The 15,482-nt window shown below is 42.7% G+C and overlaps 1 protein-coding gene across 2 annotated transcripts in view; it reads right to left on the bottom strand.

Moving 5' to 3' along the window:
• The window catches only part of Dcaf5 (DDB1 and CUL4 associated factor 5), a 106,241-nt gene extending 91,650 nt beyond the window's left edge, over positions 1-14,591 (bottom strand). The window contains exon 1 of one of the 2 annotated variants that reach the window (XM_057782837.1): positions 14,231-14,591. In XM_057782837.1, coding sequence (XP_057638820.1) covers positions 14,231-14,444 — 214 coding nt within the window. In that variant the 5' untranslated portion in view covers positions 14,445-14,591. The remainder of the gene's footprint in view (positions 1-14,230) is intronic. The other variant, XM_057782838.1, reaches the window with a different exon arrangement.
• Between the last annotated feature and the right edge of the window lie 891 nt (positions 14,592-15,482).

Raw genomic sequence — 15,482 nt, 5'->3', positions numbered from 1 at the left:
TACAAAGGCAATCTGTATATGATGACAATGCCCTGGATTTATGCTGCACAGCAGCTTTGAATGCTTGGGACAGAACTGGAGAAGTAGGGAAAAAAATTGAGTCATTTACTAAAGTTAGGCAGAGCTCAAATGAAACCTTCACAGATTTCTTACAAAGATTGACTTCAGCAATAAACAGAATGATACCAAATTCAAAAACTAGACAAATAATTGAGTCTCTGGCTTTTGAAAATGCTAATGCACAAGGCAAAAGGGTAATTAGACTGTTAAGGCGAGATCAGCATCCTTGAAGGAATAGATTTGAGATACAATCAATATTGAATCTCATGACCCTGATGATGCTCGGAGAGGAGAGATGATGATTTCCAAAGGTTTGAAGAAAACTTTAGATGTCAAATGTTTCAATTGTGACAAACAAAATCACATAAAAAAGGATTGTAAACAATGTTTTCTCTAAACCTAATTTAAACAGACGCCCCTCCCTTCTGGGATTATGTAGATGTGTGGCAAAGGCAGTCATTAGACTAATGAGTGTAGATCAACAAGAGATTTCAAGGTAACCCTTTGCTGTGGGGAAACACCTTGAGGGCCCCCTCGCAGGATCCCAAGCCAAATTCAGTTCAGTTGTTTCCTGTCATCATCCCAGAGCAATTAAATAACCTAATGCTTTTTATAAAAAAAACATACTGCTCTGGATATTAGAAAAGCTATAGAATAGAGAACAAAAAATTCAGGAGAAACAGTAAAGCAAATATTTTGGCAAACTTCTATAAATGAATAAAAAATAAACAAAATTAAAAATACAAATAAATGGCATTGTCATTGAAGGTCTTGTTGACACAGGTGAAGAAGTAACAATAATTCCATCAGAATCTTGGCATCCAAATTGGCTCTTTAGGAAGTAAATGTTCAGCTTTTAGGGACTGAAACATTATCTCAGATAAAACAGAGTGTGAGATGGATCGAATGTATAGGGACAGAGGGACAGAGGAAAATTAAAGTCATATGTGGCTAACATAGCAATAAATTTATGGGGACATGATTTGTTACAGCAATGGAATACTCAGATTAACATTCCACAAATCTTAGAAAATAACCATAAATTAACAAATATTTCTGGGAAAAATATTACAAAATATTATAAAGAACAGTCACCGACCATTCAGGTTGTACAAGAACAGGGCACAAGCCAGGCGGTGGTGGCGCACGCCTTTAATCCCAGCACTCGGGAGGCAGAGGCAGGCGGATCTCTGTGAGTTCGAGACCAGCCTGGTCTACAAGAGCTAGTTCCAGGACAGGCTCCAAAACCACAGAGAAACCCTGTCTCGAAAAACCAAAAAAAAAAAAAAAAAAAAGAACAGGGCACAACAGCTAGCTGCTGCTGTAAAATGGTTGACAAACCTGAATAAGTAAGCAATGGCCTTTAACAACAGAGCAACTGCAGGCTTTAGAACAGCTGGTATAGAAGCAGCTAAATGCTCAGCATATTGAAGAATCAACCAGTCCTTGAAATTTTTCTGTATTTATTATTAAAAAGAAATCTGGAAACTGGAGAATGGTAACAGATCTAAGTGCTGTTAAAAAGGTGATTCAGCCAATGGGCTGGCTCTCTACAACCTGGAATTTCTTTGCCCTTCTCTATCGCCTAAAGGTTGACCTGTTAAAGTTATTGATTTAAGACACTTTCTACACTATACCTTTAAAAGAAAAAGACAGAAAAATTCGCCTTCACAGTGCCAACTTATAATAATTCTCAGCCTGTTAAGAGATATCAATAGAAGGTTCTCCCACAGGTTAAATAGCCCCCACTCTGTGACAATATTTTCTACATCAGTCACAGGAAATGATATGCAGCAATTTCCTCAATCTATAGTTTAGCTAACATGGACAACCTTTTACTAGCTCATTCAAATGTAGTTACTTTATAAAAACTGTTTGAAAAAGAAAATTTTGTCTTGTTGGGATTATAAATTTCTCCTGAAAAAACACAAAGAAGAGATTCTATTAATTTTTTGATTTTCTTTCAGTTTATTTTTTATTGTTTTATTGTTTTTACTGAGCTATATTTTTCTCTGTTCCTTTCCCTTCCTCCCTCCTCCTTTTCTACCTCTCCCATGATACCCACACTTCCAATTTACTCAGGATATCTTGTCTTTTTCTACTTCCCATGTAGATTAGATCCATGTATGTCTCTCTTAAGATCCTCTTTGTTGCCTAGGTTCTCTGGAGTTATGAATTGTAGGCTGGTTTTCTTTGCTTTATGTATAAAAGAAATTCTATTAATTATTTAGGATATAAAATAGGTCTACAAAAATTAGACCCCAAAAGGTGTAAATTAGGTGAGATCAATTACAGACTCTTAACGACTTTCAAAGATTACTAGGAGATAATTCCTATCTACAGCCCACTGTTGAGGTAAAAACCTGATGAACTGAGTAATTTGTTCAAAACGTTAGATGGTAGAAAGGACTTAAATAGTCCAAGAGAATTATCAGCTGAAGCTGAGAAAGAATTGGCTTTGATGGAAAAGAAATTACAGAATGCACATGTGGATTGTGTGGATCCAAAGGTTGATTACATTTTGGTTATTTTACCCTCTAACCATTCTCCTACAGGAATATTAATACAGAGGGAAGAAACTATCTTAGAATGGATCTTTTCACCATCTAAATAAAGTAAAAACATAAAAACTTATATGGAAAAAGTCTCTGAGTTGATTCTAAGGGAAAACTGAGACTTCATCAATTAGCAGGAATAGACCCAGCAGAAATTATAGTATCTTTTACTAATGATGAAATTGACAAATTATTGGCAAAGAGCTTGCAATAATTTTTGGGGGAGAGGTTAATAGCAAACATCCCAAAAGCAAGAGATTTTAGTTTATAAAGACAACTAACTGGATCGTTTCTCGCATTATACAAGAAAACCACTATCTGGAGACCTACATTCTATATTAATGTGAATAAATCAGGAAAGACAGGTTACAAATCAGAAAATTTAAGCAAAGTGGCTCAAGCCCTTATAACTGTTCAAAAGTCAGTTTTATGTTATTCTCATGATATTAATGAATCTTACAGAACCCTCAACATAGTTACTGATTCGCAATATGCAGAGAGAGTTGCTTTGCATACTGAAACTGTTGAATTTATACCACATGATTCAGAATTGACTGTATTATTCATTCAGTCACAAGAAGTACTCAGGAATAGGAATCATGCCATATACATAACACACATCTGATTCTATAACGGTCTGTCAGGTCCTCTAACACACGGTAATGAAGAAATTGATCAACTATTGACAGGAAATGGGCTGGAGGCCTCAGAATATCATAAAAAACATGTCAACAGCAAAGGTTTAAAAAAAGACTTTTCCATCACTTGGCAACAAGACAAGGAAATTATAGGGAAATGTCCTACTTGTTCCTTATAGAACCAAACTTCATTACCTGCATGAAGTACTCAAAGGAATGAAATCTGGAAAATGGACGTATTCCATTTTGTAGAATTTGGAAAATAAAATACATACACCACACCATCGATACCTGTATGTCTATAGACATATAATGCAGTCTTTTTGCAGACCCAGTCCAGTTGAAATTCAACTTGGCTTTGGAGTTGAAATGTGGCTTTCTCTAAACCCAAGCATTCTTGTTAAAGTAAAATCCAAAATCTCTTGTCTCATGTCAGAAGAGCCACCTGATACTGGACAGAAGAAAAACCAAAATTAAGGGACTATTTTATTGTCACTAATAACATAATCCTTTGGTTTTATTTTGACTCTTTGACAGCTTTTCTTAAGTATAAACATTATCTCAAAATTTATAAGAATATATATATTAAACTTTTTGTCATAATATTAATAGTCATATAGAGTACTAATTATAGAATTGGGCTTCATCTAGTTTTTTGTACATGATTTCAGGTTTGAGTCTTTATCAGGTAGCTAGCAATTAAGTTTTTGTAGTCTGGATGTACATAACAATGTTGATCCTTTAACCTATTTGAGATCTGCTGCATATGACACTTAAAACGTTTAAGTTTTCTGCAGTGAACCAAGACCATGCCTAACAGCAACTTTTGAAGTCTCTAAAAGAAAGATAGGACTCCACAATGACAATTTCAACCAGACTATAATAACACCACTAAGCTGAAAAACTACCACCTAAAAATCAGCTTTGGACTACAAACTGCTCAGGACGATAAGATAAGTAGCCTCACTGACTTCTCTAGCCAAGACTTGAGCCAAGCCCTAGACTTTCCATTACACAGAGACTGGACACAAATGATACAGCTACTTCTGGGACTTGACAGCCCAATTTTTCCTTTTCAGGATCCCCTAAAGATGCTGCCAGCCCCAGATAACAGGAAGTAACTTTAAGAACACAAAGTCCACATTCCCAAGAGGTGAGATGGATAGGTTTTGGTCTTTGGGTTATGGATATTTGTCATTGTTTAGGGGAAGATGGTTACAAGTTGTTATTGGTAATAATCAGGAAAAAGGCTAAACAAAGGAGTTTAGATTCAGGATTCTCGTTTTGTAAAGAAAAAAGGGGGATATAGATATGATAGGATATAAGGGTAGATTACTGAGTCTACTCTGAAAAGAAAAAGAGGATATAGAAATAGAATAAAAAGGTAGACAATTGAATCTACTTTTTTTTTATTATTTTTTTAAAATATTTTATTTATTATGTATACCGTATTCTGTTTGTATGTGTGTCTGCAGGCCAGAAGAGGGTGTCAGATCCCATTATAGATGGTTGTGAGCCACCATGTGGTTGCTGGGAATTGAACTCATAATCCTTGGAAGAACAGACAGTGCTCTTAACCTCTGAGCCATCTCTCCAGCCCCCTTGAATCTACTTTTAAACAACAACAACAACAACAACAAAAAAACACTACTGGTTTTAAATATTTTACACTGATGGGTTTTTGTATACTGATACAAATTTAAAATTATTTTTGTTAGAACGTACTGTGCATACATTTTTAATCTTGCTCAAAGTACTGTGCCTATACAATATACAGCTCATTTAACAGAGTAATGCAAATTTCTAGTCCTTGAAATTTATTATTACAAACTATTTAGGATAATAAAAAAATGCAGATTAGTAATTAGTCATCTATTACAGTAAAACTTGCAGTCATATTAGGTATGTTTACAAGGTTCAACAGATATATTTTATTTATATATGTATGTATGTATGTATATATATATATATATCTTCAAACACTCAGAGAGCTACAGAATATGGCATTTAAGATGTTTTAATAACATAGGTTCTTTTTTTTTTTTCTTTTATGACAATAAGATATGTATGCTCCTGGCAGAACCTACTTTGGAGAAGATGATGGTCATCGAAGAAACTCCAAATGGAGTTTACTTTCTTTGAGGCAAAAGTAAGTCACTGGGCAAGAAAGTGCCTTTGCCTCAACTGCTGACACTATGCTGTCCTAATCGGTCAAGCAGGACACAAAAGAAAGGACTGCTGAACTTTGTCAAGACAAGGTAGGACAGACCTTCAGAATATTCTGTGTCATAGAAAAGTCTGTCAGATATGCTAGACCTGTAGGCTGAGGATATATGGCACCACGTTGCAGAGGAACCTTGGGGTACTGTTCAGGCAGCCAGCGGTTTGTTACAGCTCACATTTTTGGGGAGTCGCTTGAACTTCCTGCTTACTCAGGTAATATTATTACCCTCTTGGGTCTCTGAAGGAGTTGAAGACTTTATAGTTATAGTTTTCCTTGTTACCAGATTCAAAAAGAAATTCACTAAAGATGTGTGTGTGTGTGGTGGAGAGACATTAAAAGATAGTTTTGGTAATGCAAGTTAAAATAGAAAGTAAACTAGGTACAACCTTTTGGACTCATCAAGATAGATGGATATGGAATATTTTCCCTGAATTTATCAATTGCTAAAGGACTAGACATTGTTGATATTTATTGCCTGCATATACTGTATATAGCTATTATACTTATTGTATATAGTTTTTCTTATAACCTTTTTTATTTTAGAAAAAAAAGGGGGGGAATAGAAAGTTTGCCTCAAGATCAGAGGGCAGAGCTAGCCACTAGTTAACCATAGAGATCTGGAGGTCTGTACAGATTGACATGAAGTGTTATGACTGGGCAAAGAGAGGAATTTAAGGTGGGAGGACACAATAGTTCGGCCCTTTTGGGCTGAGGAGTTAGCAAGGTAAGAGTGTGGCTTCCTCCTTTCTCTCTCAGATCTTTCAACATTTGCCCCAATATCTGCTCCAGGTTTTTATTATTAAGATCAATTAGAACTTGTGCAACACAGAGCTTGTTATAGCAACAAGTAACAAGGTGGGCTATGGAGATGGCTCAGTGTGTAAATGTACTGCACAACCTGAAGACCTGAGTTCAATCCCTGGAAACCATAGAGGAGGAAATAGAGAACCAAGTCTACAAAAATTGCCCTCTGACACTGACACATATTTTGGAACCCACATTCAAGAATTATTCGTATGTGTGCATGTAGACACACACACACTCACACTCGTGTGCGTGCATGCACGCAAAAGAAAGAGAGAGAGAGAGAGAGAGAGAGAGAGAGAGAGAGAGAGAGATAGCAGACAGATATGCACATGCTCTCAAAAGTAACTTTGAAAGTACAAATTATGGGGCTGGAGCATTGACTCTTCTTCCAGAAGTCCTGAGTTCAATTTCCAGCATCCACATGGTGGCTAGCAACCAACTATAATCAAATCTGGTGCCCTCTTCTGGCATGCACGCATACATGCAGGCAGAACACTGTATGCATAATAAATAAATTAATCTAAAAAAAAAAAGAAAGTACATTTATGAAGCCATCAAACTCAGTCAACTTATCACTAAGAAAAACAATCCTCAGGGGGATCAATTAAGCAGTGTGCTGTGGAATAATCCTTTTGTACACTGTGAAGATGTTTTACTCTCATTGGTTTAATAAAGAGCCAACTGGCTAGTAGCTAGGCAAAAAGAGGTTAGGCAGGAGAGCCAGACTGAAAAGTGGGGCAGAGTTGCCAGCCAGATGCAGAGGAAACAGATAAACATGACGTGCTGAAAGAAGGTAACAACACGTGGTAGAGAAATCCATAAGAAGTATGGGTTAATTTAAGTTGTAAGAGCTAGTTAGTAACAAGCCCAAGCTATCAAGCATTTATAATTAATATTAAGTTCCTATGTGGTTATTTGGGGAGCCGGAGGTTCTAAAGAAAAACTTCATCTTCAGTAGTAGCGAGGCCAAGTGGTATAACTAGAATTTTGATAAAGACTTGAAGAATGGGAGTTCAGAATAAAGGAAACTGTGTAACAAGGTTTTGACAGGTATCTAGATTTACAAAAAAAACACAAAAAACTCCCTCCTCCTGAGTTATATGCAGTGGACTACGCCTGTAATAGCGGCATTTAGGATGTAAGAGAGGATAAGTTCAAGATCATTCTCAGTTACATAGTTAAGTTCAATGCCATGAACATGAAACCAGTCTTAAGAATGAAACAAATTCCTCTTGAGTAATATTCTAGAAAGGAAGCAAAAACCTTCCAAAGTAAGAAGTATAGCTCAGCTTAACACTGGAAACTAAGCAGGAGAGAATTCCTAGCTCTACCCTGCAAAACGTCCCCTTATGGGGCACCAATTAAATAAAAACTACTATGTTTAGGGCAATGAAACTACAGATAGACTATACTGGCAAATGACCCACTTAGAAAGCTTGACCCTACTTGAGCACATCTTTATTTCTGTTCATTTGTGAGGTTCAAATGACACAGCAACTGTAGCAGCAAGAGGACCTCTAGACAAGAGCCAGGATGAAGTCCCTTGTGTCAGCTCATTCAGCCTTCATAACCTGTGAGATACTGCTGACCTCATGACCTCAAAGAGGAGAGAGACACAGAGGACAAAGGACTTGTCAAAGGCAACTAAGTTAGCAACAGTGAAGAATCTCAACCTCTCTTCATAACTATGGATTCCTATCATCGATGCTGGGGGTCCATGTAAATGCAACAGATTAAGTAATGGAATCTCTCTGAGAGCAGTCAGTGCTTTTAACCACGGAGCCATCACTCCAGCTGTGTAAACCTAAAAGTCTAGTTTAGCTGGGTGGTGGCGGCACACACCTTTAATCCCAGCTCTCGGGAGGCAGAGGCAGGCAAATCTGTGAGTTCGAGGCCAATCTGGTCTACAGAGTGAGTTCCAGGACAGGCTCCAAAGCCACAGATAACCCCTATCTTGAAAAACAAAACAAACAAAAAGCAGCTGTAAAAGCTCTTTGTGCTTTATTAGTTTCATACGTATATAATATATATTGTATTATTATTCAAGAAACGAAAGTTTCTTGCAAGCAATGCTAAAGATATTAATAAGGTTAGAGTACTATATATACAGAGGGGATATCCTGGATTTAACCTTTTAGCTATGGAGGAGCACTTTGGTGTAGTTTATTTATCTGGAGTTGTGAGGCTTGAATTTAGGGTCTCATGCCTGCTCGGCAAATGGTTTCCCACTGCACTACATTCCCAGTTCCACGATGTACAGTCTTCACTGCCTTCAGTGTTTTCATTTTTTTATTGTGTGCCTTTCTACAGGCTTGCTTTAGACTTTGGAAACATGAACCTAGTCTGGCCTCAGTTTCACCGTGTAGCCAAGGATGTCCTTGAATCTCTGACCCTCCTGCCTCCACTTCTCAAGTACTAGGATTACAAGCATGAACCACCCTGACAGCTTTATCCAGCGCCAGGTTTATGTGGCACTGGTGATGGAGCCCAGGGCTATGTGCCTGCTAGGCAAGCTGTGTGTTAACTGAACTACATCCGTTGCCTCAGCACTTTCGTGCACAGTAATTTCACTGACCATTCCCTACCACCTGTCCTGTACTTGGAGCAATCTATTACCCTTATTTTATGAAAAACGAAGGAATTTACCTAAATTCACATAATCTGTGACTGTTAAGACTGCTAACATCAAATCATATGTCACCCTCTCCCAGGTATTTTCCATATCACATTGCCTCTTCATTTCACGAAGTCTTGCTATGTATCCCATGCCTTTCTCTATATCCTCTATATTGTAGTTGAATCCCATTATCTCTAGTATTTTAAATTTTTGTTTGAGAGTGAGTCTATGTAGTTCAGGAGGGTCTGAACTCCATAACACCACCTAGGATGACATTGTAAGTCACACTTACAATCCCAGCACTTTGAGCCAACACAAAAATACAGAGTTTAAGACCAGCCTGAGAGTGAGATATCTCAAAAATACTTAAGGGCTGACAGGCATAGTAGTACTCAGGAGGCAGAGGGGAATGGATCCAGAGCTAAAGGACAGCCAGACCTAATAACGAGTTCAAGGTCAGCCAAGGCTACGTGATATGACCTTGTCTCAGAGAACAAAAAATCTACTAAAGGCTAAGGATATGGCTCAGTGGGAGAGCACTTGCCCGGAGTACTCAGCATGGCAACAACAAAAAAGTCACATGACCATACTGTCTGCCCAACTCGCACAGGTTTATCATCAACTATGAGCGACACCACATAAGCACCAACAGCTTTTATTATGAGATATTCGTATTCTGTTCAGCCCCCAACATATACTTTACTTAATGTAAATGTTACAATAACCCTTCAGGTAGTGTATTCCTATTGTACAGACCAGGAAAACTACAGAGAGGCTTGGTAACCTAACTAAGGTTTAAGCAGCCTAGCAATGATTTTAAACATATCATGCCACAACACCACACTTGTTTCCATGGTAGGTGTCACAGTGATACTAGTTTTTTGTTTGTTCGTTTGTTTTGTTTGGTCAATAATAAATAACAAAAGTAACTTTTTTGATGAAAATAGCCTAATTTTCCTTAAAACCAGTCATGGTTGAAGCACACATCTGTAATCTTAGCACTGGGGAGATGGAAAGAGGAGGACCAGAAGTTCAAGGAGTATCTATGCATATCCCAGATTGTGTCAACTGAACAGAGAGCCTTGAAAACTAGGCCAATCACTCTATAAAGGAACATACAACTAAGCATTTTTAAATACTGGCTCTTGCTAAATTACACCCACACTGGTCACTTCCAGTCTTCTGCTTTAACCTCCCAAGCAGATGGAATTTCAAGTGTGAGTCACCATAGCCAGTTTTCCCAACCTAAAAGTATCAAATAAGAATGGAGAGATGTCTCATGAGTTAAGAGCACTGGCTGCTCTTCCAGGGGATCTGGGTTCAATTCCCAGAACCACTTGGTGGCTCACAACCATCAGTAACTCCAATCCAATGAGCTCCGAAGGCACTAGACATAGATATAGTACATAGACAAATGCAGACAAACCAACTATATACATAAGACAAATAAAAATTTAAAAGATAAAAAAATAAAGTGTCAAATAATTCAAAGCATCAAACATTCTCTCCCTTGCCGTCATAACAAAACACCATTTCTTTGTCCTGATTTCCTCGCCACTACATTTACTACCTGCAAGCCTCATTGTACCCTGGCAGACAGCGATAGGACAGGATGTATCCTTAATAACACTTTATATGGTCACAGGAATTACACAAATATTTTTGTCTGGGTCTTAATTCTATCAAATCCTGTATATTTATTGTTGAAATAAATGTGGGCCTGCCCCAACTATTAGCAAATGAAAGCAACTGGAGGCAATCTGACAGAGGTAGCGCCATTCTCCAAGGGCTTTCAGCAACCCAAACAAGACATAAAAACAACAAAACACACCAAACAACTCTAATAACAAGCCTAGAGTCTGCTATCCCACTATACTATTGTGAATACTATTGTGACTTACTGGGAATAGATGCACTCGTCTTGCACTAGTGTGTGATTACCCTCTCAGGTGATAATTGTTAATAAGGGACAGCGATGGGTGGGGGAAAAAATACAAAGGGGAGGGGTTCTCATGCTTGTAATCTCAGCACCTGTGAGGAGGAAGCAAGAGGATCAAGTAGTTCACTGAGTCATCCTCAGCTACATATTGAGTTCTATACTAGCCTGGGCTATAAGACCAGTAAAATAAATAATCAATAAAGCAAAGGAAAAAAGCATGAAAATATAGCACTTCAAATAGATTTAAACATGAGAAGATCACTGAGGGACCTCTCAAGGGAAAACATTTTTTAATTAGCTTTAACAAGTTACGGTGTTATTATGAATCCCCAAGGCTTTCTTGTCGAAAGCAAGCAGGAAGAACTCTGTGTTAACTCGAACTGTGTACAAATAACAGAAGGTGAATTGCTTTTAACAAAACCTTGTGCTCTGGGAAGAAATCTGAGTCAAACTGACTGCTGGAAGGACTAAGAGCAAGGGCAGGAGTAGATTAAAACACAAACACACGTGTGCACAAAAACAGGAAGAACAGGGATAGGAAGAGTGTTGGGGAGGGCAGGTGGGCTGGAACCCAGGAAGTACTGATGGATGGATGGATAGCAATGAACTCAGGACTAGAAAAGGAATCCAATACCTACAACCAGAGCCTGCCCCTATGCAGAAAAACCGTCCTTTTCTACAGTATACACTGAAGGGAAGAGCCTGGCATCATGGCTCACACCTACAATCCCAACACTCTGGAGGCTGGGGCCAGTCAGAACTTCAGTGTGAGTTCCACAATAACCTGGGAGAAGTCTGAGACCCTGTCTCCTAAAGATAAAAAAAGAAAGCAATATAAGCTCAACACCTGGGAGGTAAAGGTAGCAGGTTTAGGAATTCAATGTCATCCTAGGTGGTGTTATGGAGTTCAGACCCTCCTGAACTACATAGACTCACTCTCAAACAAAAATTTAAAACACTAGAGATAATGGGATTCAACTACAATACAGAGGATATAGAGAAAGGCATGGGATACATAGCAAGACCCAGTCTCCAAAACAAAAACAAAGATGCTCAAGGTAAGGATCACAAAATAATGCTGGGAGTACACACCGCTCAGTGACCTGACTGGTGCTTTTTAAAATGCATTAACTATTATCTCTCTATTTCTCTGCCTTTTGGCTAAGATTTAAGTATAAAATACACCGGACAGTGGTTAAGCACACCTTTAATCCCAGTATTCAGAAGGCAGAGGCAAGCAGAGCTGAGTTTGAAGCCAGCCTGCTTTACAGATTGAATCCCTGTTCCAAAACACTAAACAAACAAACAAATGTAAAATGCGCTAACTTTGACTGGGATAACTTAATGGTATGTGTAATCATATTTCAAATTTATATTTAAAGTGTGTTAAACTGGGGCTATGTGTGATCGGTTAGGATTAATTAGCTCATTTGTAAGAGTATCCTGAGTCCCTCATTCCTTAGGTAAACTGTCTTAGGAGCCTCGGTCGTTAATACATTAGTCTCAGGAGAGAGTCGTATTACTAACACAAAAACAGCCTTTAAAGAAGGGGGTCTTTGCCAGGCGATGGTGGCGCACGCCTTTAATCCCAGCACTCAGGAGGCAGAGGCAGGCGGATCTCTGTGAGTTCGAGGCCAGCCTGGTCTACAAGAGCTAGTTCCAGGACAGGAACCAAAAGATACGGAGAAACCCTGTCTCGAAAAATAAAAAAAAAGGGGGGGGGTCTTTCTCCATTTTTTGTACTTGAAATTTATTTTTAAAAAATCCTACGGTGTGCTGTGTGTAAGGAAGCTTTTTAATGCAGGGTCTGCCTTGAAGTGGTATATCAGGTTTCTTGGGTGTGGAGTGGGGTGCCATCTAGAGTCCAAACTCTATACAAGGAGAAAATGATCTGGTGTGAAAGGAGGGCTCAATTCTGGAGAAATTCCCGGTTTACCGTGAAACAGTCACAGACCTCTTATCTCAGCTACCGACTAACTGGACCATACTCATGGTGTCACTTCCGCCTGTTACTTGCAAAGACAGATGCTTTGCCTTAATCGCTTAAGTTTCTGGAGAGCTGGTCCACTGAGGCAAATTAGAAAGCCATTCGGGGACCCACCCGGGTGAAGTTAAGCGCCACGTCTAGCGTTGGCCTCCCCCAGCAACCTTCCCGAGGTAGAAAAGGAGCGGAGGAAGGAGGCGAGCGGGAACGCCCGTTCTGGTCTAGGCCGTCCGCAGCGCAGTCGGGGTTCTGGGAGCCGCCCCTTCCCCGGCGAGAGCCCAACCCCACCCGCCCTCGCTCGGGGCCGCGACCCCAGGGAGGAGCGGGCGGCGGCCGGCGACCCTGACCGCGGCGTACGCAGGCGCCGCCACCGCCGCCGCTCGGGCCGGGCCTCCCCGGGAGCAATAGGCTATCGATTCAGCTGCCTGTCGCTAGGAGCCCCGGGAGAGCAAGGCCTACACCGCCCGGCCGGAGCCCCGGCCTCGATTGCACCACTTTCCCCACCCGAGCGGGGGGAGGGGGGCTGGAGACAAGTAGGCCCAGCTAAACCGGAGAGGGGTGGAGGGGAAACAACCCCGCCACAGGAGCCGCGTGTCGAGGGGGGTGCCGGGGTCCGCCTTCCGCCAGCAAGTCCCTCTGGGGTCGTCCCGAACCCCTGCCTCTGGAGCAGCACAGCCAAGTTCAGGCTGATGGTGTCCCCTCCCCTCGCTACTCTCGGAACCATAATAAAAACAAGACGCGGAAGAGGCTACCACGGCGGCGTGAAGGGAGCCGGGACTGGGCCCTTCCGAGAGCCCAGGGGAGGGGACGCCTCTCAGCTGCCGACCCGTCACCACCCGCCGCGACCCCGCTGGCCCCTCGGGGTCCCTCCCTGTCACCACCGGCCTCAGGCTCCGAGGCCCCCTTTTTCTTCCAAGACACTGAGGACCCGGGCTCGAGCTTCCCCTTGGCCTCCGGCGCGCCTCGGCCTCTCCCCCACTGCGAGCCCCCACCCCGTGCCCCCCGCACCTTTTAAACTACGCAGAGGAAGAGTTTGCCATCCAACTTAGTCAAGCCGTAACCTCGCCCCCCTCCCCGACCCGCACTTGCGGGGCAGGCATCTGGAGGGACCACTTTGCACTTGGGATAAAGCGCATTAAGGACCTGTCAACCATTTTGGTCTTTTTTTTTTTTTTTTTTTTTTTTTTTTTTTTATAGGAGACATCCTCTCCTTCCACTCCCTCCCCCCTCCCTCCCTTCCCCCTGCAATGGTATTAATTTCACACCAAATCTTCCCACCGCTGGAGAGGGGTTGAGAAGGGCGGGGGTGGGGACTCGGGGCAGCAGGAGGGTGGCGGGGAAAGGCGAGGGGCAGCTGGCAACGGGACCGGGAGGCGCGGGGAGGGGAAGGAAGGGGGTTGATTTACCTGAGACCAGCCACTGGCCTCCATTGTTGGAGAATTCAATGGCATTGACACAGCCGAAGTGGCCGAGGAGGTCCTTCTTGTAGAGGTTTCTGCAGCCCCGCAGGCGTCTCCTCTGAAAGTCCTGAGTGAGCAGGGGGTCCCCATGCAAGCCCCGCTGGGACAAGAAGCCCACCACTGACCTCATGCTGCCCCCCAGGCCAGCTCTCCTCTTCATGCTGGAACCGCCGCCGCCGCCGCTCGCGCCGCCGCCCCTCCCTCGGCCGCACGCCCGGCCGCCGCTCCCCTCCCCGTCCCTCCCCGCGCGCGCGGCGAGCCCGAGGCTTCTTTAACCAGCCATGGCAGACGGAGCGAGGTGTGCAGACGGTCGGCGGCGTTCGCGGCTTCCTCACGGTCGCGTCCCTCCCTCCCTCCCCTTCCCCCCCTAGGCTCCGCCTCTCCGCCTCCTCCAGCAGCTGATCCCCAGCTGCGGTCGCGCTTCCGCGGTGCGGGGCCCTTCCGCCGGCCGCTGGGCCGAAGAACGCGGGCGCCAGGCGCCCCTCCCCCGCGGACGGCTGCCGGGAGACGGCGGGCGGAGGCTTGCCGCGGCCGCTTGCCCGAACCGAGCCGCGGTTGGCGCTGGACGGCGGCCCCCGGGTGCACCCCGGCGCGCCGCACTCTGTGAAGTTGGACACGCGTAACAATCAGAGTGGCAGCCGGCCTGCGGGCTCCCCCAGCTTCCTCCCCCAGAGGGGCAGCGGCTCGCCCAGCGCTGCTCGCCGCCTCTTGGAGCGCCCGGAACCCGGGATTGAACTGGACGTCTGGAAGAAGGTTGTCTGTGTTTTTTGTCAGTGCACCTGCCCCCCTCCAAAAATTTATCGCTACCCCTCAAGTCCCCAATTCATTTCTCTAATTTACCCGTCCCACCCCCAGCCCAGCGGTTAAAAATAAAAAGACAGAATTGTTCAGTGTTATAGGACACTTGGTATACGGAGGTGAAAAGAGAAAGGGGTTAAAAAGGGACTGAGTCTGTCGTTCTGTGTAGAGAGCACATGCTTTTAGCATGCTTCAAGACCTGGGTTCAACCTCTAGCACTAACAATCCCCTCCATTCCCCCCCCACCCCAAGAAAGTGAAAAGAAAATTGCCAAAATTAAATTGAGAGAGTCCTCTGTCCATTGGTTCCAGATGCATTTGCAAGCCACAAGAAACATTATAGGAACATAGCTGTATCTTATTTCATTGGTAGTGGTGAGGCCAAAGGTCTTGAGTGTGGA

This window comes from Chionomys nivalis, chromosome 10 (genome assembly GCF_950005125.1).
Source record: "Chionomys nivalis chromosome 10, mChiNiv1.1, whole genome shotgun sequence".
Taxonomy (NCBI): domain Eukaryota; kingdom Metazoa; phylum Chordata; class Mammalia; order Rodentia; family Cricetidae; genus Chionomys; species Chionomys nivalis.
The sequence above is the reverse complement of the archived record's forward strand: the minus strand, read 5'-3'. Positions and strand labels throughout refer to the sequence as shown.